At 44.4% G+C, this 20,587-nt stretch overlaps 4 protein-coding genes across 5 annotated transcripts in view; 3 read left to right on the top strand and 1 right to left on the bottom strand.

The window, feature by feature from the left end:
• Nucleotides 1-64: 64 nt before the first annotated feature.
• LOC124472723 (cytochrome b-c1 complex subunit 10) lies at nucleotides 65-1,533 on the top strand. Its single transcript, XM_047027728.1, has 3 exons — nucleotides 65-190; nucleotides 554-694; nucleotides 891-1,533. Exons 1-2 carry the CDS (start codon nucleotides 141-143, stop codon nucleotides 672-674), a joined length of 171 nt encoding a protein of 56 aa, XP_046883684.1. The 5' UTR covers nucleotides 65-140; the 3' UTR covers nucleotides 675-694; nucleotides 891-1,533.
• A 268-nt stretch (nucleotides 1,534-1,801) lies between these two features.
• On the top strand, nucleotides 1,802-5,915 carry mbd3a (methyl-CpG binding domain protein 3a). Its single transcript, XM_047027723.1, has 7 exons — nucleotides 1,802-1,947; nucleotides 2,572-2,734; nucleotides 2,870-3,007; nucleotides 3,102-3,192; nucleotides 3,327-3,504; nucleotides 4,016-4,180; nucleotides 4,515-5,915. The coding sequence occupies exons 1-6, from the start codon at nucleotides 1,934-1,936 to the stop codon at nucleotides 4,173-4,175; spliced, it is 744 nt and encodes a 247-aa protein (XP_046883679.1). The 5' UTR covers nucleotides 1,802-1,933; the 3' UTR covers nucleotides 4,176-4,180; nucleotides 4,515-5,915.
• A 390-nt stretch (nucleotides 5,916-6,305) lies between these two features.
• LOC124472697 (RNA-binding protein MEX3B-like) lies at nucleotides 6,306-14,216 on the top strand. 2 transcript variants are annotated; one of them, XM_047027677.1, is made up of 4 exons: nucleotides 6,306-6,395; nucleotides 7,271-7,834; nucleotides 8,897-9,144; nucleotides 9,248-14,216. In XM_047027677.1, the coding sequence occupies exons 2-4, from the start codon at nucleotides 7,336-7,338 to the stop codon at nucleotides 10,466-10,468; spliced, it is 1,968 nt and encodes a 655-aa protein (XP_046883633.1). In that variant the 5' UTR covers nucleotides 6,306-6,395; nucleotides 7,271-7,335; the 3' UTR covers nucleotides 10,469-14,216. The 2 variants fall into 2 exon arrangements, with proteins under 2 accessions (XP_046883633.1, XP_046883632.1); XM_047027676.1 differs by having other exon boundaries at nucleotides 6,306-6,637.
• Nucleotides 14,217-15,460: 1,244 nt separating this feature from the next.
• LOC124472334 (protein unc-13 homolog A-like) overlaps nucleotides 15,461-20,587 on the bottom strand; it is a 9,355-nt gene continuing 4,228 nt past the window's right edge. Inside the window, exons 5-8 of the mRNA XM_047027110.1 lie at nucleotides 20,311-20,367; nucleotides 19,720-19,806; nucleotides 19,409-19,565; nucleotides 15,461-19,149 (exon numbers count right to left, since the gene is read on the bottom strand). Coding sequence (XP_046883066.1) covers nucleotides 18,858-19,149; nucleotides 19,409-19,565; nucleotides 19,720-19,806; nucleotides 20,311-20,367 — 593 coding nt within the window. The 3' untranslated portion in view covers nucleotides 15,461-18,857. The remainder of the gene's footprint in view (nucleotides 19,150-19,408; nucleotides 19,566-19,719; nucleotides 19,807-20,310; nucleotides 20,368-20,587) is intronic.

Raw genomic sequence — 20,587 nt, 5'->3', positions numbered from 1 at the left:
CTTCGGTTCTGTGCCCCAGAGATAGTTCCTCCGTTGGTTGACCCTAGAAATAACCGGAAGCACTACTTCGCGCTTGCGCATATCTAAACAGATTGGTCAATCTTTGAAGAGCTAACAGCTATCCACAATCGTTGGTCAAAATGCTTGGGAAACTCATCGGCCAGAAGTATGTGTCCATCGCCAAAACATGGTAAATGGCTTATTATAGATTAAATGTCATTCATTTTGTTTGTTGAAGTGAAGTGGACTTTTTGATCCCCTGCAGTATTCTGATATGCCCTTGCTCATGCTACTACTCTGCGGTGTGTAGCAAGACGAGGTCATCTCAAGACTCTACAGTCTGACTAGCTTGCACAGTTAGCCTAGTCGTTTAGCGAGTACTGAAGCGGTTAGTTAGGGTGTTTTGTTTTTATTGTCTGCCGCATTTCAACATGCCTGGCTGACTCGTTGTCTCAGATCTTGTAAAGAAATAATTGAGGGCCTCATTGTGTTTATTTTATATACAGTAACCTCGTACTTCAGATTGTACTTCTGCATGTTTCCACTAACGCAGGTTGCCGACCATGGCTTTGTGGGGTTCAGTTGGAGGAGTAGCATTGGTTCATTTCACAGATTGGAGGTTGATATTAGACTATGTGCCATACATCAGCGGCAAGTTCAAGAAGGACGAGTAACTGCAGTAGATGCATTGAAGGTAAGACAAACGTATTTGACAATAAACTGCACTTGAAATTCAAGATGAGCTTTGTGCGTTTCAGCAGAAAATTATTTGTAATGTTTGGATAAAAGCGTCTGCTAAATGCTTAAATGTAATGGTCAAGCGCATGCTCAGTATAAAGTTACAAATAAATTATCCCCTGAAGTGTGTAAAATACTATTTCAATGTATAGGTCTGTTTTGTGCTGATTGGAAGATGACCCGATGGAGATGAGGAGCTGAGTGACATCTGACACCTTGACATGTCTCCACACCAGGAGCAAATACATCCTTCAGCCTTTTCAATTAATACCAATGGACAATTCAACCTGACTGACATCTTTAAATCAACTGCATTGTGCATTCCTCTATGATGAAAGCACTTGGCCAAGCAGTAACATAGATAAAGAAGTGTATGTATTATGATAAATTCACATTTATTATGTACTGTTTTTTATTTATTTACTTTTGTTTTAATTTCTTTGATCTTGAATTCGTTTTCTGTGATCAACAACTCCTCTGTCTTAGATAACTTTAATTATACAATCTTTGTCACTGCTTACTGATGTAATTTGCTGAATTTGGTCCATCAATGAGAGAGAAGGTAGAATTATTATATTACTTGGGTCCTGAGGTCTCTTACAATCAGAAATCATTAAGTACTATAGTCTTGGATAATTTATTCATCTATTATGCTTTTCACCTCACCTGTATGACAAGGGTTAGGGTTAAGGTATGACAAATGTCAACACAGTTGTCTGGGCTTTTTTCTTGGAGCTCCTGTGTCCAACTAATGATATTGTTCTAATAAAAACTCGAACGGAACTACAATCGGAATCAAAAGGTGGTTGACTTTTTGGGGGGTAAAAATGTATGCCAGAATTCCACTATAATGACGTAACAATTGAAACAGATTAAGACGGAACATTGACGATGTGTGCAGAAATGTATAACTAATCAACTATATATGGGGAAACTATTCAAATGGTAAGACCATGTGTATTAATTAGATTACATGGCATTGATATAAAAGGTAGGGCAGGCTATTCTTGCTTTGGAACTACACATTGTGGTAGAGCGTTATGTAATAGTGTCGCGGAGTAATCTAATGAGTGTCTAGACATGAGAAAGCGAGGGACAGCTGACTTGGGAGTCGAAAGCAGATCCATTCAGAACAATAATTATTTTAGCCTGCTAAACTGATTCCAGAATTAATCAACTCAAGGATACAAGAGTCATGGAGAGGAAAAGGTGCGAGTATTACATTGGTTTGAAAGTTTTTAAATAATAAAGGAAACTCAAGAGTTTTAACGTGTCGGCAGAAAAAAAAAACATGTTCTGCACGCTAACCAATGTTAGCTAGCTAGCTAGCCTACCTGCTGCTGATGTGTGTATGCTGCTACTGTAGCATACAGCTGCTAGCTAACATTTGAAAGATACGAGTAGATGGTATAAAGGCTAGCCAATGTATGCTAGTCATATTACATCGTGTTAATATTGTTTTTTTAATGCAATACTAGTCATTCTCTCACATCTAGCTACGTATGAAAATGATTTGTGTTGTATTGCAAGCTAACTGTGTGGTTACGACGTTAGCCGTATTAGCAAACTAGCTCTCTAGGTACCTAGCCAGCTTTCATTGTTTACTGATAGGTTTGCAGGCCCAGGACTACTAGCCAGCGATCAGAAAGCCACCTTCTATAATACTTAACGCTGCATGACCACGTTGATGTTATACAAATAGTTAGCGTTCGTTATGTATTTAGTTATCAAGTGGGTTGCTTATCTCTTAGGTAGCTATATAACGTAGTTCCTGTCTACGTAAATACGTCAGAATGTGTGTGGTTCAGATGTGCTAATGCCTTGTCTCCACAGTCCCCCTGGCAAGAAGTTTCTCAGCAAACCCCAGATTTCTCGTTGCCTGGGCAACACAATGGACGTGCATGCCATCGACCCCCGTGCTGGAAGGATGCTGATGACCAAAGTGCACCGAAATAGGCACAAGCATCGTTATGACAATAACAACCATCAGATGAAGGTTAGGGGTGTTGATATATACTTCAGAAGATTCTTGTTTTTTCCATTGAACAGCCACTAGCATATGAGACCCATTGTATTTGTTTTATTTCAGTACAATATAATGATTTTTATTTTCCTGATTCCTTTTCTCAAGATAAAGCCTGATCTGAACACAACACTACCAGTCCGACAGACGGCATCTATCTTTAAACAGCCTGTCACTAAGGTGACCAACCATCCAAACAATAAGGTGAAGACAGACCCCCACAAGGCTGTGGACCAACCAAGACAGGTGATTGCTTGTTGCTTATTGGTTGAGAAATCAATTGCATATGGTGTGTGAAATGACTGGTTGTGTTTAACATATTTAGTGTTGTTTTTTTAAGCTGTTTTGGGAAAGAAAACTGAGTGGGCTGAGTGCATTTGACATCGCGGAGCAGCTGGTAAAAACCATGGAACTGCCAAAGGGTCTTCAAGGTGAGTGCCCAGAAAACTAAACACAGATTGAGGTCAAGCTTCATGTCTGTGTTTTACAACAATCTAAGATAGTGTCTTTTATTTTGTATGTGAGATCACTGAACCCGTGTGTATTTCCTCTCTTCATCCACCAGGTGTAGGCCCTGTGTGTTCAGACAAGACTCTGCTGTCTGCCATAGCCAGCGCCTTACACACCAGCCCAACCCCTGTCACCGGGCAGCTGACGGCAGCTGTGGAGAAGAACCCTGGAGTCTGGCTCAACACAGCTCAACCTCTCTGCAAGGCCTTTATGGTGACAGATGAGGATATTAGGTAGGTGATACTCTCTCACATGTACATACTCAGATCTCACACTACAAAGTTAGATACTAGCCGATATGTATGAAGAAAGCAGAGCCAAGATGATTGGCAATCCCTATGTTCAGGGGAGAAAAAAAATACCTTATTATTGGGTAGAAAGTTCCTACTCTGATGTAGCTTCAGTAGCTGGATAACAGCACACTTATTTATGGTTTATTGACTGTAGGTAAACAATGCTCGACAGTGCAGAAAGAGGGAATGTCTGGTTTTCTTGTTATATAAAAGGGTGTCTTTTTTTTTGTCCCCTCTTCTTGTTGTCGCTGACCTCTCCTTCTGTTCTCTTTTCTTTCTTGTTCTTATTTCTTGCTGTCGCCAAGTAGCATAAAGCCAGACAGCAACAAGTGGCTGTTCTTCAACACACACCACTCCGTCAACAAACAATCCCCCGGCAAACAAGATAGTCTTGGTGTGTAAAGATTAAGACTGTCACGCTAACTTCCTTCTCCTACTTGTGTGTCTCCAGGAAGCAGGAGGACCTGGTGCACAACGTGAGGAGGAGGTTGGAGGAAGCCCTCATGGCCGACATGCTGGCTCACATAGAGGACGCTAACACACTTGTAGAGGTGGAAGCAGACACATCGAAGGAAGAGGAGACTGAGCCAGTGGACAAAGAGGACTCATAGCCAAGGTATAGCACTGTTCTAAATCTAAAGGTTTCAGTCATGATGTTGTAGATTACTTAATGGGAGTGTGGCAGAAGAGGATGTTTCAGAGTTTTGGATGAAACTGGACTAGCTGAAAGGAACTAACCTGAGTTTTGCCAGCTTGTTTAAAAAAAAGAGACTGAATCATAGACTGTACCTTTTTATTTAAGTAAGACTGTTCCTTTTTATCGAAGTACAGAACGTATAAAGCGATTGTAAGTCTGAACAAATATATAAATGATGTATTTGAAAAAAAATGTGGTCAAACAGTTTTTACTGACTAATAAGTGATATATTTTGTATGTGTCTCTCCCACAGGATCAGTAACTGCTAGAGAACTGACTGGAACGCAGTATTCACACCACAAATACACAGGACTTTTATTATTATTTTTTTTTTTTATTGCATTTGTCAACATGATGGTGCTCATCCCATTCTCACCATGGATCTGCAGATCAGCCCTTGTGGATTGAATCAAAATATATTTTAGACCAGTATAAATTGGAGCTATAGAAATATGTTTTATGTCTGGGGAGAGACTGTGAAGTTCAGCGTTTCTAATTAATTTGCTTTTATTTTTTACTTTCACCAATGTTGGAATGTTGGCAAATATGATGGTGCTCTGAACAATTCAGCCTTGTTAACTTTTTTGTGAACATGTTTCACAAGGTCAAAGTTGAAACCACAGAATTAATATCAAAATGTTTGTGTTTCACTCTGATTGTGTCTGTCTGCGCGGTGTAGATGTATGGATGAATCGGAGGGCAATGCACTGTAGTGTATGTATTTTGATTTTAATGGTTCCATTGTATTGTTATGTACTACTCTGGACCTGTTTAGTGTATTATTTACCCTGAGGTGCAGTGTGTGCCACCACTATTGTGCAGACTGGGTCAGACGACAACAGGCTTACAATTATCTGAGGCTTTTGGCTGACCTTTCAAGAGATTACCTGTGTGATCATTGAACATGGTTGATGTATGTACTGGATGTAATTTTACGTACAGTGTCTTGATCCTCCATCTGGTTGCCAGTTTCAAATAACCCATTTGCCCTGATTCTTAGTCCCTAGATACTGCCATTTAATAAACAATCAGCCCTGATTCTTATTCTATTTAAGCCATAGGGGTGTAGTCACATTTCCCTCCAGTCTGTCAGAATGGTCATAAAAATGTTATTACTCATCCAGTCCTTTTCTATCTTTTCAGGTGCCATGTATGATTTGATGTTTGAGTGTCTGGTTTTTTGCTTTTTAAACTTTATCTGGGCTGTTGGTGATGAGTAATACTGCTCTCACTTGTCTGAACAGTAATCTTCTCTCAATTCAATATGGTGCTGAATTTGTCTGTTTTTGTTGTATGTAGAAATATGTTCTTGTATTCCATTAATGACCTGCCAGTAGATATTATGGCTGTTACAGATGGACCACTACTCTGAAATAGTTGCCTGTTTGGGATTTTGTATTTTTTATATTTCTTTGACAATACAAATTGTTTTGAAGCAAACTTTGATGTCAATTTACATTTAGGCATTTGATATTTGATAGCCTACATACCAAATAGAGATAGCTTCTAAACTGAAAAGATAAAAATGGAAAGAGGACGTTGCTTCTTTTTTAGGTTTAAAGTTGATCCAAATATGGATCTTGTTATGTTAACCTTTGTTAAAAAGTCAAATATCAAGTCATTTGATTAAAAAAAATATTGAGTAGTAAATAAATGCAAACCATTTTGTATTTCATGTATGTTATCTTCATGTATGTTATCTTCTTTTCTTCAGAAGCGATCTCAGTCTGCAGTTTCCAGACGTTGGGTCATTAGAGACAAAAGCACACTCGTACATAGTAAATTCAGTGGGTAAATGGTCAGCGTTTTTGCTATTTTGTCTCATATTTTACCCTACTCAAATTCGTTTTTTGATTTTCGATACGCTTTTTTCCCATAAAATTTAACTTGGGCAGTTACAGGATTAAGGAAATAGTAATAGTGCAGAGGCACAAAAACATTGACCACAACAGTGTGCCCAACACGCTTTGCAGTGATGCGCTCATGTGTGGCGTGGCCTTTGAACCTATTGTTGTGTCGCGGGTGACGTCAGTGCTGTGTGCGAGACAGGCAGAGCGGCGTGCGCTTGGCGAGACAAAGGCGGTGGACCAGGGAACAGGAGAAAGAGGCTAGACACGGATACAATTTTATGAAGGTATCTGCATGGAAACATCATGATAGACTCAAAACCAATGCAAAGAATGACGGGTCGATAAAATAACTCAGAATTCGGCTGGTGTCGTATCTTATCAAGAGCGTGTTTCCTCTTAGTTTTTATAGAAACATTTTCTCCAACGCCCCCAATTTAGCAGGCTAGATAGCATAGCGCACTCGTATCCTTCTTTCTCTCAAGAATAAAAAGAGAGGAATCGCACCTACACACTTCACATCGAAAAGGTAAAGTAATTTAAATAATGTTGTTCAAATGTGTTATACTAAGCATGTCAATGAGACTCATTCTGGAACTTATCAAGTATTTTGCTGGGCTATCGCAAGCTAGCTGTGGTACTCCCAAACAAAGGGGGTCGACAACGTGACTGACTTGACTAGCTAACCCTGTGGAGCAAGCTAGCTAGCTTCTGTTGGCTACAGCTAACAACAGATTGCCGCTCTCTCAAATGTGGTTATTGTTTTCAATAAAGGAGACAGATTTAATCGATACACAAAATATTCCCAACTTGGGTATGTGACATAATTAATTCATTATTGGCTCATTAAATTGGTAACGTTCTTCACAATTCAAGAAGCAAAGCTAGTCGGCCATATGGCTTCTATGCCAGACAGAAGTGAAAACACAGACAAAGCGGGGACAGGGTAGACGAGAAGGCAGGGGAACGGCGCCCTGTGAATGGAACATGCACCTATTTAGGGTAAAATGGGTAGTTAAAATTCATTTGACATTCAACACTATTTCTTATAAATAACTATAGTTTCTGTTTAACATTTTTAGTTGGACATCCAACACTTCTGCCCCAGATACATCTGAATTAATTGGCTTTCTATTGTTTTTTTTATATTGTTTTTCTTCAGTGAAAAGGTGCGTTCGATAACTACACACACAGGCGACCAAGATCTGATGGTAAACCACGGGGACTATGCCTAGTCCTTTATTCCACCCCGAGATTATGGACCACGACATGGTAATCAGCAGTCAGCACAACGGGGTCATCTTGCCTCGGGAGACAGACCAAGAGTCCCGGGAAGAAGACCACCAAGAGGCGCTTCGCTTCGCCCTGGACCAACTGTCACTCATGGCCCTAGACAAGGTGGACTGTGGGGGCGGTGGAGGCGGACTAGTTGACCCGCTCGACGGGACTCAGGGACCGGGCTCGGAGAATTGCAACGGAGTGAGTGGAGGAGGTTATGTTGATCTCCAAATGTTGGAGCATCCCGGTGGCTCCCGGGACTCCCCGACGTCCTGCTCTCCATCTCCAGAGTATTACGGATCGGGTGGTTACCACATGGCTGGTCCACACTCTATGCTTCACGGGGAACAAAGCTCTGTCCTTTGCAACCGAAAGAGGAGTGTCAACATGACTGAATGCGTGCCTGTTCCAAGCTCGGAGCATGTTGCAGAAATAGTGGGTCGACAAGGTAAGAAAAGTATTGTTTTTACTATAGTCTTCTTGGCTGTCTTACTGTAGTCTGTCTGGAAATGTGTTTTGTAGACGAAAAATTAAACGGGGTCAACTCAAAGCACATCATTAATGCATAAACTATATGGTGGTAGACCACCTTCCTTTGTTTGGGTGGTGAGGGAGTAAGTCTGTCGAGTTCTGTAGCGCTATACCCAGTTGTGGACAGTTGGCACTGTTGACTAAAGTGGTTGATTATTTCGTATTGCCACTATATAGATATACTAAAAACAAGCTGTAAAGTTGTATTTGCATTTCCTCGTAACACTTGAGACAACGGTTGGATGATGATGTGTGGTGCGTGTGTAGGAGGTAGGGGGAGGGGTAGGAGAGGGTCAGACAAAGCGGCAGATTGTCGGGAGTCTGGACATGTCTAGCACCCTGCACCAAACAAAGAAACACGCCGGGGAACTAGATTTTACGCAATGCACACCCGGGCCATAAATGTGAAATACAATATTTAAATGTCGATACCCATTGCATTTGCACTGAACGCATGTTTCTAGTCATTTTTGTGATATCAGAAGGTCTGTGTGCCTGAAAGGGCCGACGCACACAACACGGGACGAGACTGGGCGGTGTTACGCCCTGCGTCCAGTTTTGTCGGGAGCTTTCGCTCGTATATGCGATCCTGTATATTGTGCGTTTCACCACGTTTCATCAACATTTTGTCCTTCATACAATAAAAAAAACTATTGGTTAGGTTTGGCGCGCCAAGCGCAGTTGTGGGTAGCATTACGGCATTGTTCTCTTTGTTTGAAAATGCCATGCTTTCTGCTTCCCAGATGACATCACACACAGCGCACCTCATTGGTTACTAGCAATGAAGCGTCCATATTTAAAGTAACAGAGCAGCAATTCAGTGGAGTTAACTATACTAAATGGCTGGCATGCTGTGTGATAATTGTATTATTTAGTTTGGTGCTTGTGTCAGCATAACGTGTAGATGTTTACTAGGAATTATTTGTTTGTAATTTATTTTGTATTAACCTAGCTCACCAATTTTCTATTTCTGTTTCAGGTTGTAAGATCAAGGCCCTACGTGCCAAGACTAACACCTACATAAAGACTCCTGTGAGGGGAGAGGAGCCGGTGTTCATTGTGACAGGTCGCAGGGAGGACGTAGAGATGGCCAAACGGGAGATAGTCTCTGCAGCTGAACACTTCTCCATGATCCGGGCATCTCGTTGCAAGGCAGGAGGAACAGGGCCTGGCACAGCAGGCTCCCTCCCTGGACCTCCTCACCTGCCGGGACAGACCACCATCCAGGTACAGACAACATTGGTCACAAGGTGTATTTATATGCATGTGTGGAAAACATTGAGGAAGGTCACTTGTGCTTACAGCGTCTCTGCTTGCCTCCCTGCTCCAGGTGCGAGTGCCCTACAGAGTAGTGGGTCTGGTTGTGGGGCCCAAGGGCGCCACCATCAAGCGCATCCAGCAACAGACACACACCTACATTGTCACGCCAAGTCGAGAGAAGGACCCTGTGTTTGAGGTGACTGGGATGCCTGAGAACGTGGACCGTGCCCGCGAGGAGATCGAGACCCACATCACACTCCGAACGGGCGCCTTCGTGGACCTTCAGGGAGACAACGACTTCCACACCAATGGCACTGACGTAAGTCTCGAGGGCCTGGGTTCACTAGCGGGAGGCCTCGGAGCTGCTCTCTGGTCCCGCGCTACTAACCACCACCAGGCCCCTCCACCTCCCCCTCCGCCTCCCCCGCTGCCCCTGGCTATGCACCACTCCTCCAGCTCCAGGAAGCTGTCCTCCTCCACCTCCTACCACCACACTCACAACGGTGGCCTGCCCTCCGAGAGCTACAGCGCCACCCGTAGGTCCACTGAGGGAGGCAGCCCCACTAGCCCTTTCAGCACAGGCTCAAGCGGCGCCGGGGGAGGAGGGGGCTTCACTTTCGGGGCGGACTCGACCCCTGGTCTGCCCTCCTCTGAAGAACTGGGGTTTGAGTTCACCGCGTCCAATATCTGGGCACCGTTTGTCAACGGGGGAAGTGGAGGGAAGACGCCTGGCTCCTCCCAGCAGCAGCAGCCAGTTCGCCGTAACAGCAGTGGTTTAAGCGGAGGTGCTGTCACCCCCCGCGTGTCCCCCACCCTGCCTCCAGATGCTGGTGTGGGACCCCTGGATCACCCTCTGGCCCGCCGGGCCCAGAGCGACCCCCTCAGCACCCTCTCCTGGCTGCAGTCGGGCGGCACGGGTGCAGGTTCCTTTTCCGGGGCCTCCAGCTCCAGTTCAGGGGGCTCATCCACTGGCTACTCCTCCTGCTCAGCCTCTTCCCTGCCCGGGGGCTCCCCCACCGACTCGGAGGGAGGGGGCAGCGCAGGCTTGGGATCCAGCATGCTGGGCCGTCTGAAGGCAGCCGCTGTAGCTGGGGCCCTGGCGGGTGTGGGTTCTGGTGTTGTGAACAGGGATTGCTTTGTCTGCTTTGAGAGCGAGGTGACTGCAGCCCTGGTGCCTTGTGGCCACAACCTGTTCTGCATGGACTGTGCCGGGCAGATCTGTCAATCTTCTGAGCCAGAGTGCCCTGTCTGCCACACCCCCGCCACACAGTGCATCCGCATCTTCTCCTAATGCTCTCCCCCTAAAAACAGTAGACGGAGGGGAGGGGAAGTGGTGTCATTTAAAAGGAGCAAAACAAAACAAAGAAAAAACGGAAGAAAAAAAAGACTTTACTTACACTCATAACTATCCAAAAGACTGCAGGGGTCATCAACTGTGGAGAAGAGGAAGGACAGATGGACCGATTCACACCAATACATGTTATCACACACACAAGATGGACCATGACAATAGGATGATTACATTATTAGATACCATGATGACACTATACGGATGTTGATTTATTGCTAATAACTATAATAAGAATAATAATGATGACAATATTATTCCCTGACTCGATGTTGATTGAAACTCTGGACTTTGTAAGCAGTGGAGGCTGGGATCAGAAAGAGGGTCTCAAGATGGGAAACTAGTGTCTTATCTTTCTTCTGGCCTTGGTTTGACCTGGGCCAGTCCATATCCTGCCCTAGTTCAGTCCCCAGACGGAGGGTCTGTCGGTCTATTGTTTTTATTCTGGCTTCTTAAGATGTCTCTGCTTTCTCTCTCTCTTCCTTTGACACTTTTGTACTTAACAGATATTTTTCGATGAAGCTGTCCTGGGTCTGCACTTTTCTACTCTTTCTTTACATGTTGTTTGACAGTATGTGTACACAGTCAACCAGTCCTCTGGGCTCTCCTGTCCCTTACTCATGCAGTCATATTACCTAAGGAGAAGGCCAGCATGGAAGAATGGGGCCTGGAACTTATTTTAGGAAGGGCATAGAATTAGACACCTATCAGACCAAATGAGCCTGAGAGGACCCCCCTCTTGCAAGGCTATAATGAAGACTGAAACCTATTTATACTGCTCGAGAACTGATCCAGTGTCTTGGTTAAATGTGTATTATAGCATAGAGTAAGTTATTGAAGGAATATGCCAGATGATACATTTCCCAGCTGTTTTGGTCTGCCTGAATCTTGCTTGTCTAGATAGTGATGTTGCAGATCGTGTGTGTGTGTGTGTGTGTGTGTGTGTGTGTGTGTGTGTGTGTGTGTGTGTGTGTGTGTGTGTGTGTGTGTGTAATGTCAAGATAATGATTTAAGCACACCTTAGCTATATGTTAAATGGTGGGACTACTTGTGCTAGGTCCAAGTGCAAGATTTGTCAATAGGAACAGGTGTGTTAAGTGAAACATTTTCTCATCTCACCCAGTGTGGCTTGCCCCCTTGGAATGTAAATATCCATCTATCCACACCAGGTGAACTTCCACTGCCCACTCACATTCTGTCTGTTACAGGTAGCTCTATATAGCTCAACTAGTTTGGATGTGTGGGGTGTGTGACCATGTTAACTGACTTCCTACTATTATTATTATTACTACTACTTTTACATGGAGTAATAGGGGGGCGTTAATTGTATCACACACGGGAATGTCTTGTTCAATCTGGGTTTTGGTTAAGGAAAGCACCTGGAGTTTGACCTGTTTTTCTGTGCACTGTGAACCCAGAGCAATGAACTACAGTGGTATTCAGACCCCCTTCTAAACCTTCCGAAGTTGGTTTAAGAGACTTTTGGTCTTCCATCCTCTCTTCCACAGCAAAGCTGTCTGGCGCGGTCTCAAATGAGCCAGATGTAGTGCACTATATGGAGGGCGTTTCGAATTGGAGATATGTCCCCTTGTCTCAGTATCAGTATCCTTTCTCAAGCGAAAACAGCATCTTGTTCGATTTGTGTGTTGGTTGTTTTTTTTGTGTTTCACATCGACTGCCTCGCCTACGGTGTGTTGAAGTGGGACATGAGTTGATTTTGGTGTGATCGTTTCCACAGGTGCTGTGGTGGCCCTTCAGACTTACATGGAAGTCTGTTCATAGAATGAGACATGCCATGACTAGAAAAACGACTATGATAAAGGGCTTCCTACAACACATGCATTTTTCAGGTTCTCATCAGTGACAATAGCAAGAATATCAACATCTCCTATACGGCAGCTAGTAGCTAGTTCGTTCAGGGCTTCCAGACACTGTTTGTGTTCAAATCCCAACAGCTGCAGAATGTGTTGCATGGTTTTTCTACTTTGTCTGCTTGGTCTAGGGAACCTTGACCAACACATTAGGCTAACACCATTCACTCTCAACTCTACATTCTGGGAGTGAATTCCTACTATACAGACACTGAAGCCATGTTCATATACATTCTGAACACAGCTCTCTTTGACGTCATGTACAATCTAACACGGTTGGACAGCTCTCACCAACCACATCATGGGAGGGATGGACTGAGTGGATGTTCTCAATGGTTTACCTAATTTCACCTAATGTGTGTGTGTGTTCCTCTAGAGGGACTGCGTTTGCCTCGGGTGTGGAGTTCAGCAGGTTTCCTTCCTAATCTAATAAATACTGTCCTTGTTTATCCCAACCTGAGGTCTCTTTGATCCGACCGACTCGGTCAGATATGAAGGGTAGGACATCCTCAGTTCTGTCCAGTTTCCCAGACTAGCCAGCCTACGGTGCTTGGGTGCAGCTCCCTACTGAGACATGAGAACAGAACCCACTGGGCACTTTGTGGGGCAGCTGTAGATGTTCCTTTAGCTAGAGCTCACCTTTCAACCTGGCATCCCTGTCTCTACTCTTCACTGGGGGGGGTTCTGTGTAAACTGGCAACCCGTCCCTGCTGGGTTTTTATTTTGTGTTTTTTTCCTTCTATCCTCCTGCAGGCCCACATGAAAGCAGGGGTGTGAATGTGTCCACAGGAGCCGTTCAACTTGGACTGTTGTGTGAATCTTTAGTTGTTGTTGTGTTAAGGCCAATCTGAAGGCCCAGAACTGTGTCCAGGATGTCGTTCTTCAACTGAAATATGTTGAATCTGTCAGGTGGATCTAATGTAGATTCTTCTGGTGTTCTCACTCTAGGATAACCCCCTGGCCCATGGGAGTGTGTGTTAGGGTAATTGTACAGTAGCATTAACTGTTAAAAGGTACAGATATTCTCTTATTGACTGCTGATTTTCAATTTTATTTTGCGGAAGCCCTTGCCCTCCCTTCCCTCTCCAAGGTTTGAAAACAGGGTTTTTCATGTAAGGTTAGCCAGTGACCTTTTTGTGATGATGGTGGATGTGGAGTGTTTCAGCACTCTGGGGTGAACCAGACCCCCTGGAATCTCTGCCTTCCTATTTTTGCTTTAATTCTTTTGTATGCAGAACCAAAATGTTAATGTCAGCAAACAAGGTTTCAGGCCTGACTTGTATGTATATACCCTGAATACAATCAGTGGGATCTCGTTTTCAAAAGGTTACAATACTTAATTGATGAAGATAAGTGTAGTTTTTAAGAACATGTATCATTATTTGTAAGTTAACCATCTGCATGTCTTCAAGCCACCTGGCGTTAGCTAATAATTTTTAAGATGAAAAAAAAAAAAAAAAAACTTTTTACACATTTTATTTTTACAATTTATTTGCTTACCTAAATATCCCAGACAATAATGTGACCCTTTTTATGACTTCAAATTTATTTTTATTTTCCATTTTTTAATTTCCTTTTTTCCTGTGTACAACATATAGGCAATTTATAACAAAATGAGAAAAAATTATTGAAGAAATTTTAAAATTGAAATATATTTTATTTGAAAGTTTATGGACCTTTTAACCGTGAGCCAGAACAATTGTATACTCTTATAATTTGAGCTGACTTGACGGTTATGAGAAATGTATCAAGAGTTTTATTTTTTATGCTTCTTTAATAAAATCTTGTTTTTGGTTTCATTTTTTACTGTAAAACAATAACTCCTTTGTGTCTGTGTTTTATTCCACTTTGCAAGTTTACAGAACAGTTTTATAACTATTTCTAGGCAGTGATCCTTTGTCTAAGCCCTGATTGAAAAGGAGAGGAGCAATGGCAGACATGGGCTAGTATTATATGCCAATTGTTCTCACCGTCTACCACTAGATGGCAGTGTTGTAATCTGGCAGTGGTTATAAAAACAAGGGGATCCTCATTAGCTGATTAATCATCAATTAATCACAAGTCTTTATGTGTGTTATTAATGAAGAAAGTAAAGAGTTTGCCTTTGTGTGATTTCAATCAAATTCTTGTGTTTTTCTGAATTCTACAGCGTTCCGTTAAAAAGCCTACAATTCTGAACTTTAAATTTAAGGCTTTGAAATGTCTTAAAAACGGCCAGTTTTTTAAATAAAACTGATAAGAGGTAAAAAAAAAACTGGACTCCAGCACACTCCCCGACTGTCCAGATCCCCTCTCCCAACTGTCATTCCAGGTACCCAACTGTCCCACCAGGAAAGACAGTTGGGAGAGGGGATCTGGACAGTCGGGGAGTGCACTGCAGTTACAGGGATCTGGTCCCACGGATGTGTTTAGCACTACGCTCTGTGCTGGTTTTGAACCCAGGTTGTTGTGATTTAGGCCCTTGTTCTCAACCTACTACACCACGGGGTCCCCCGTCTTTATACTTGGAAATAACATATATATACTTAGAAATAACATACATATTACTTAACTGATAAATGAATGATCAATTGTTTTAAGTGAGATTTGACCCAGGGGTACTGCATTTGGCAGTAGAGTCAATGGTACGCATGCTTACCCATTGAGCCACAGAGGGTTCCTGCAAGGGTTACTTTTTACAAGACAGTGTAATTACCCATTATGACACTACTAAATGCCAAAGGACAATGTACGTTCTGTTTCTACTAATGCCAAGCCAAGTTATAAAACAGAATACTCTGTCTTCTAATCATACTTACAAAACAAGTAAAAGTTTGCAGAAGGATTTCTAAGAACTCGTTCACAAAATACAGTGGCGATAAGTAGACAATTTAAATTTGACTTACTGAAACCTGCAGGAACCCTGTTCTAGTACAAGTCTCTAAATCGACTTAAACGAAGTTAAGCTAAAGCAACCTAGCATTTTAGAATAGAGGGACTGTTTGAGAAGGATGCAGTGTGTGTGTTGACATGTATCAGAGTCAGCATTGAATCGACCAAGATGCTGGGTGACATAGTGTCCTTTAATAGGAAGCAGATAATGACCAGGCTGCATTCCAATTCCACTTCAACCTCATTAAAGAACAATCAATAATAATGATTAGAAACAAATTAGAAACATCCTCAGTAGAAAATAATTCTCTCATGCGATTTCCGTGTACACGCTACATTCATATTTGTTACAGTTAATGTATCCACAAGCTGTTTGAAAAATAAAAATGTTTACCTTATAGGTGCACCACATAGGTGTAGAAATTGAAATAAAATATATGTTGGCAGGTAACATCAAAGAGACACGTGCTGACACGATAAAGTTCATTTTCCCATCATGCACTTGTAGTTTTTATTCACAGAGTGGGCATCACTTGTCGCCATAGAGATGTGTCAGCGTGCTAACATGCATGTGTGTCATCTCAAATGTGCCCTTTTGTGCTTGACCATAGGTTTGTGTGTGTGTGTGTACATGCATTAAGAGTTGTAGGAATGTCTTGGGCTACGTAGTGAGAGGCTGCATGTTATGGACAAAACTGGCTAACACTGTCTACTTGATACATTCTCACTTATTGTGGCACCAGCACAAATGCTTTGCCAAAGATTCATCCACTAGCCATAAGTACTGTATCTAAAAATCATATATTGAGAATTAAAGGGGTAGTTCGTTATAAAAAAAATCAGTGTCAACAACAAAAGGTTTTAAGTCTGCATCATTCATTAGGTGAACTCTGCAGGCCTCAATAAAAGGCATAGGTTGGCACCTGTTTTGGGTGAACTATCCCTTTAACATGATGTGAGAGAAAAGGCAAAAGGCCATTGTGATTAGCAATGACATTCAGATCCCTTGTATTTGGTTGAACAGAGGTGCAATGAGTAAAACAACCGTCCTGCCATTTTCTGTTACGTCTTCATTCATCATCATCAGTCAGTTTCCTATTAGGCTCCTCAGGATAGGAAACAGCAGCACTAGCGTGTCCCCATGCTCACCAAGCCATGACCTTCTTTACTCAGCAGTACACATTGTGCTCCCACCTATCGTTGGCAATATCAACTTTCAACAGCATTCAAATCAACATGTCATTCAAATGGGGTCTCTTGTATAAACTGGAGATGCCCTGTGAGAAGCGTGTGGTTTAGGGAGGCAGGAGTGAATGTGGTGGTGAGAGTCGTTTTCACAAGAGTTCAACCAGGAAGCCATTCACTGTCTTAGAAAAACACAAGCTGGTCCGTTTGAGTTGAGTCCATGTCACCATTATGATTATCGCGTACTCCACAAGACTCTTCTCCGAACAAGTCCTTGGTCATCCAGCACGTAGGATAAGGTCAGATGTCAGTCAAATTCTCAATATCAATTCAGAGTTTGGTACTCCAACATAATAGTCCATGGAAAGCATGCATACGAACACTCTTCTATGAGATGGGTATTGTGATAGAAGTCCACGACAGATCTGTTCCTTTCAGCAGGATATTGCAGTTCGTACTCCTACGAAGTGTACTACAGGACAGGTACTGTGTATGTGCAGAGTTTACATTTGGGTTAAGGATATTGCTTGCCACCACACTGAGATAATATGTCTGATGTCCATTTTCAGATCACACGCACACCCACACAATCACGCATAAAGTGTACATACAGGGCTCACAGGTATAGCATAGGCTTTTCATTTTTTAGAATGGAACTAAGTGGCCAAACAACCAGCCAGATAGGTATTGCCTCAGAGACACAGATCCGACGGAGGTATAGGGATTGAGAAAGACGAGAGCTTCGTCGAGCAGTCAAGACATGGGCAGTCCTGTGCACTGCCGTTGGTGGACTCACATACGGGTGTGTTACCGTGACGCCGCGGATGGAGAATTCATGACCCGCAGTCCGAGATGTGAGGAGGGAACCAGGTCTCTTGTTCTGTAATCACATTGTCTCACAGACTCATTATGAAGTCAGACATCCAAAGTGTGAATACGTCAAAGAAGGCCCTTCAGACAGACTCCTACAGTCATCCGGGAGAACAGGGGATGTGACAAGGGGAAAATCACATGGCTGGTTTGCCACTAGAACAACACACAGTATTGCACCACAGAATAACGTGTTTGTGTGACATCAGTCCCGTCTGTTGGTCATGTAGCCCTTTGCTTTAATTGTGCAAGGGAGATCAACACAGGTGAACATACTGGAACAGCAACATGGGATAGTCTATCGGATGTTTTGGGTATTGCTCCTTGGTAGTGAGATCATGTGAGTGAGAGTTGTGCCTGGGGCTTGACTGAATGATGACTGAAATGACTGAATGTAAATGGCTTGAAGGCCAGGGACCACAAAGCATCATGTGACTAAAGGTGTTGGTGTCTGTGACACCACACCGTGTTTCAACATGCACTAGGACCCATCATGTTGTTCCCAAACAAGTCTCCTCCATCACACGCGTCGTCTTATCCCACAAAATGCTCCTCAGCTCCTATCCGATGCTTCCACGTCCATGTATTCTCTGTCTCGAAATATAAGTGCCCGAGGTGATGTGTACAAGGTTCAATGTTGCCACACTGCGGGGTGTCGACATCGTATGCGTGTCTGCGCGGGTGGATGAGTGAGCGGGGGTAGAGGGTCTGTTCATCTGTTGCCTCTGTAACAAAGAGTGAGTCACAGTGTTCTTGAGGGGGTCGGGGGTCAACATGCGGGGAACACATCACGTGACCAAGACTAGGGGGACGCCGGCCTAGTTGCCGGGCTAGGATCATCCGGTAGTTTCTCCTCTCTAGTGATTATTTGGGCCCTGATGTTGGACCAGTCGGAGGCAGGCCTCCACACAACACGTCACACAGCAGGAAGAGCGGGCACCAGGAGTACGATGGAGACAAGACGGAGGAGCGGCTGAGAGGACAGACACGCAGGCAGGCAGAGGAGGAGCGGGGGCTCACCACCAAGTTCCAGAAGAAGCAAAGAATCAAAGTGCAAAGTGATCTGTCTCAAACGCGCATGACCGCATACGTTTTGTTTTATATATCACATCTCTAGATTCAAAATGTACAATTGTAATAGTGTGGGGTGCACAGAGAGAGGTGGGAATGGAACAGGATTGATTTATGGTGTGCATGAGACAGAGACAGAGATGATGAGATCAATAGTTAGAGCTGATGTGTCTGGCATGATTGTAAATCCTACACTGAGCCCACTGTTACACTGGCTTCAGGAGGAAGGATGTTGGAGAAGGATATCAGTGCTGCCAAACATGGCTCTGTACGTGGGTGTTGACAGTGTGTGTGTGTGTGTATTTATTGTGTATGTATATTCATTGTGTATGTGGCTAAACCCAGTACATAATTCTCTCTTGTATCTGCATATGATAATATATACTGGACTGGACTGTATCTGTGTGTATCTGTGTGTAGAAATATGTCCTGTGTGTATGTGTGTGTGTGTGTGGTCTCTCTCCTCAGCTGGCCCGGCCCTCCTCCGTAGACCGCTGGTCTGATTTGAGCTTGACGAACTCCTTGGCCACGTCGTCGTTGTTGCGCTGGGACAGGATCCTTAGCACGGTCAGCCCCGTCTCGTCCATGTGCACCCGCTTCCCCAGGGGCATCCAGCAGGTGGCGCTGCCTCGGGAGACCATGTCCTTCATCTGGATCAGGGCCATGCCCACGGTGCGGTCCTCCCTGGCGAAGCAGTAGTCCTTCACGCACACCTGCAGCTCATAGCTCTCCGGGCCCACCTCTGTGCCCAGGGCACTGGGGAGGAGAGAGGGGGAGGGAAGGAGAGGAGAGGGGAGAGGACAGAGAGACATTATACTTAAGCTGTGAGTGTTCCATCCTTTTCTGTTCATACTGTATGTGACGTGTGTACAGTCAAATGTGCCTTAGATTATCCAACTCAAGCCCCTCCACACCTTAGTCCTGTGTGTCGCAGGAACTGTCCAGCTGTCCTGTCTAACCAGCTCTAGTTCTGAAGACACACTGAAGTTGCAACTGGGTCAAAATTCATACTCACTACTGGAAGCTCTCGCTGAACTTGGGAGACCAGGTGTTGTTCTTGGACTTTGTGGCAAACTTTCTCTTCTTGTCACTGAGGTGGGGGCCAATGAGGAAGACCTCGACGAAGGGCCGGAAGCCCTGGGTCTGCCACTTGAGGTCGTTGGCAGACACCACTGAGGGAGGGGGAGAGGGAGGAGGAGACAGGGAGAGGAGACAAGGAGGAGGAGACAGGGAGAGGAGACAGGGGTTAGGTAAGCAGGGGATTAAGACCCTAGAGGCGACAGTAGGTCTTCCTCTTCTTGATCCTGTCTCCCCGCCCTGTCTCACCTTTCACTGTGACCTTGTGCTCTCCATTGGGCTGGGGTAAGACCTCCACGTGCATGACCACCTCTCCAACCGCCTCCACCCCAGACGCTGCTCAGACACAGGGAGGGGGGAGGGGGGAGGGGGGAGGGGGAGGGGGAGGGGGAGGGGGAGGGGGAGGGGGAGGGGGAGGGGGAGGGGGAGGGGGGAGGGGGGAGGGGGGGAGGGGGGAGATGGATGCAGTCAGTAAGGGAAGACATCAAAAAGAACCAGAATGAGGATAGAAAAGAATGGAGAAAGAACTGGTTGCCTTGAAAATGTCATGCAGTATCACAGGCCTGAACTCGAAAAGGTTTGTATTTAGATTTGTATCAGGGCAATCTACTAATGCAAGCGCTCGGCAGTAACACTGTGATATATGATGTGAAGGGTCGGTAAACATTTGGTCTGCCACAAAGAAAACTGAATGGGCCTAGCCTGCAGACTGTGCAGTCTGTATAATAGCCTGTGGTAATTGTTTTCAAATATGCTGTTTACACCGGAGGGGTGGGGAGGGGGTTGGGTGGAGGAAGATGGTGGGGATGAAGAGTGGGGACTGGCCCGCAGATCACTTACCCTTTTCTGGTAAGGTGTCCTCATTAAGGGTGTACCTGACCCCCTTCCCTCCATGTACTAGAGAGGAGAGACCAGAGGAGAGGTGAGGGGAGAGACCAGAGGAGAGGTGAGAGACCAGAGGAGAGGAGAGGTGAGAGACCAGAGGAGAGGAGAGGTGAGAGACCAGAGGAGAGGTGAGGGGAGAGACCAGAGGAGAGGTGAGGGGAGAGACCAGAGGAGAGCTGAGGGGAGAGACCAGAGGAGAGGTGAGGGGAGAGACCAGAGGAGAGAGTACAAC

Source organism: Hypomesus transpacificus, chromosome 10 (assembly GCF_021917145.1).
Source record: "Hypomesus transpacificus isolate Combined female chromosome 10, fHypTra1, whole genome shotgun sequence".
In the NCBI taxonomy this organism is placed as follows: domain Eukaryota; kingdom Metazoa; phylum Chordata; class Actinopteri; order Osmeriformes; family Osmeridae; genus Hypomesus; species Hypomesus transpacificus.
Note: the sequence above shows the minus strand (reverse complement) of the source record. Positions and strands in the feature narration are given on the sequence as shown.

Coding starts and splice junctions, on each gene's coding strand:
- LOC124472723 (XM_047027728.1), top strand. CDS start 141: ATGCTTGGGAAACTCATCGGCCAGAAGTATGTGTCCATCGCCAAAACA. Junction 191..553: donor GTGTCCATCGCCAAAACATG/GTAAATGGCTTA, acceptor CCACTAACGCAG/GTTGCCGACCATGGCTTTGT.
- mbd3a (XM_047027723.1), top strand. Junction 3,008..3,101: donor CTGTGGACCAACCAAGACAG/GTGATTGCTTGT, acceptor TGTTTTTTTAAG/CTGTTTTGGGAAAGAAAACT. Junction 3,505..4,015: donor GTGACAGATGAGGATATTAG/GTAGGTGATACT, acceptor GTGTGTCTCCAG/GAAGCAGGAGGACCTGGTGC.
- LOC124472697 (XM_047027677.1), top strand. CDS start 7,336: ATGCCTAGTCCTTTATTCCACCCCGAGATTATGGACCACGACATGGTA. Junction 7,835..8,896: donor AGAAATAGTGGGTCGACAAG/GTAAGAAAAGTA, acceptor TTTCTGTTTCAG/GTTGTAAGATCAAGGCCCTA. Junction 9,145..9,247: donor CGGGACAGACCACCATCCAG/GTACAGACAACA, acceptor TCCCTGCTCCAG/GTGCGAGTGCCCTACAGAGT.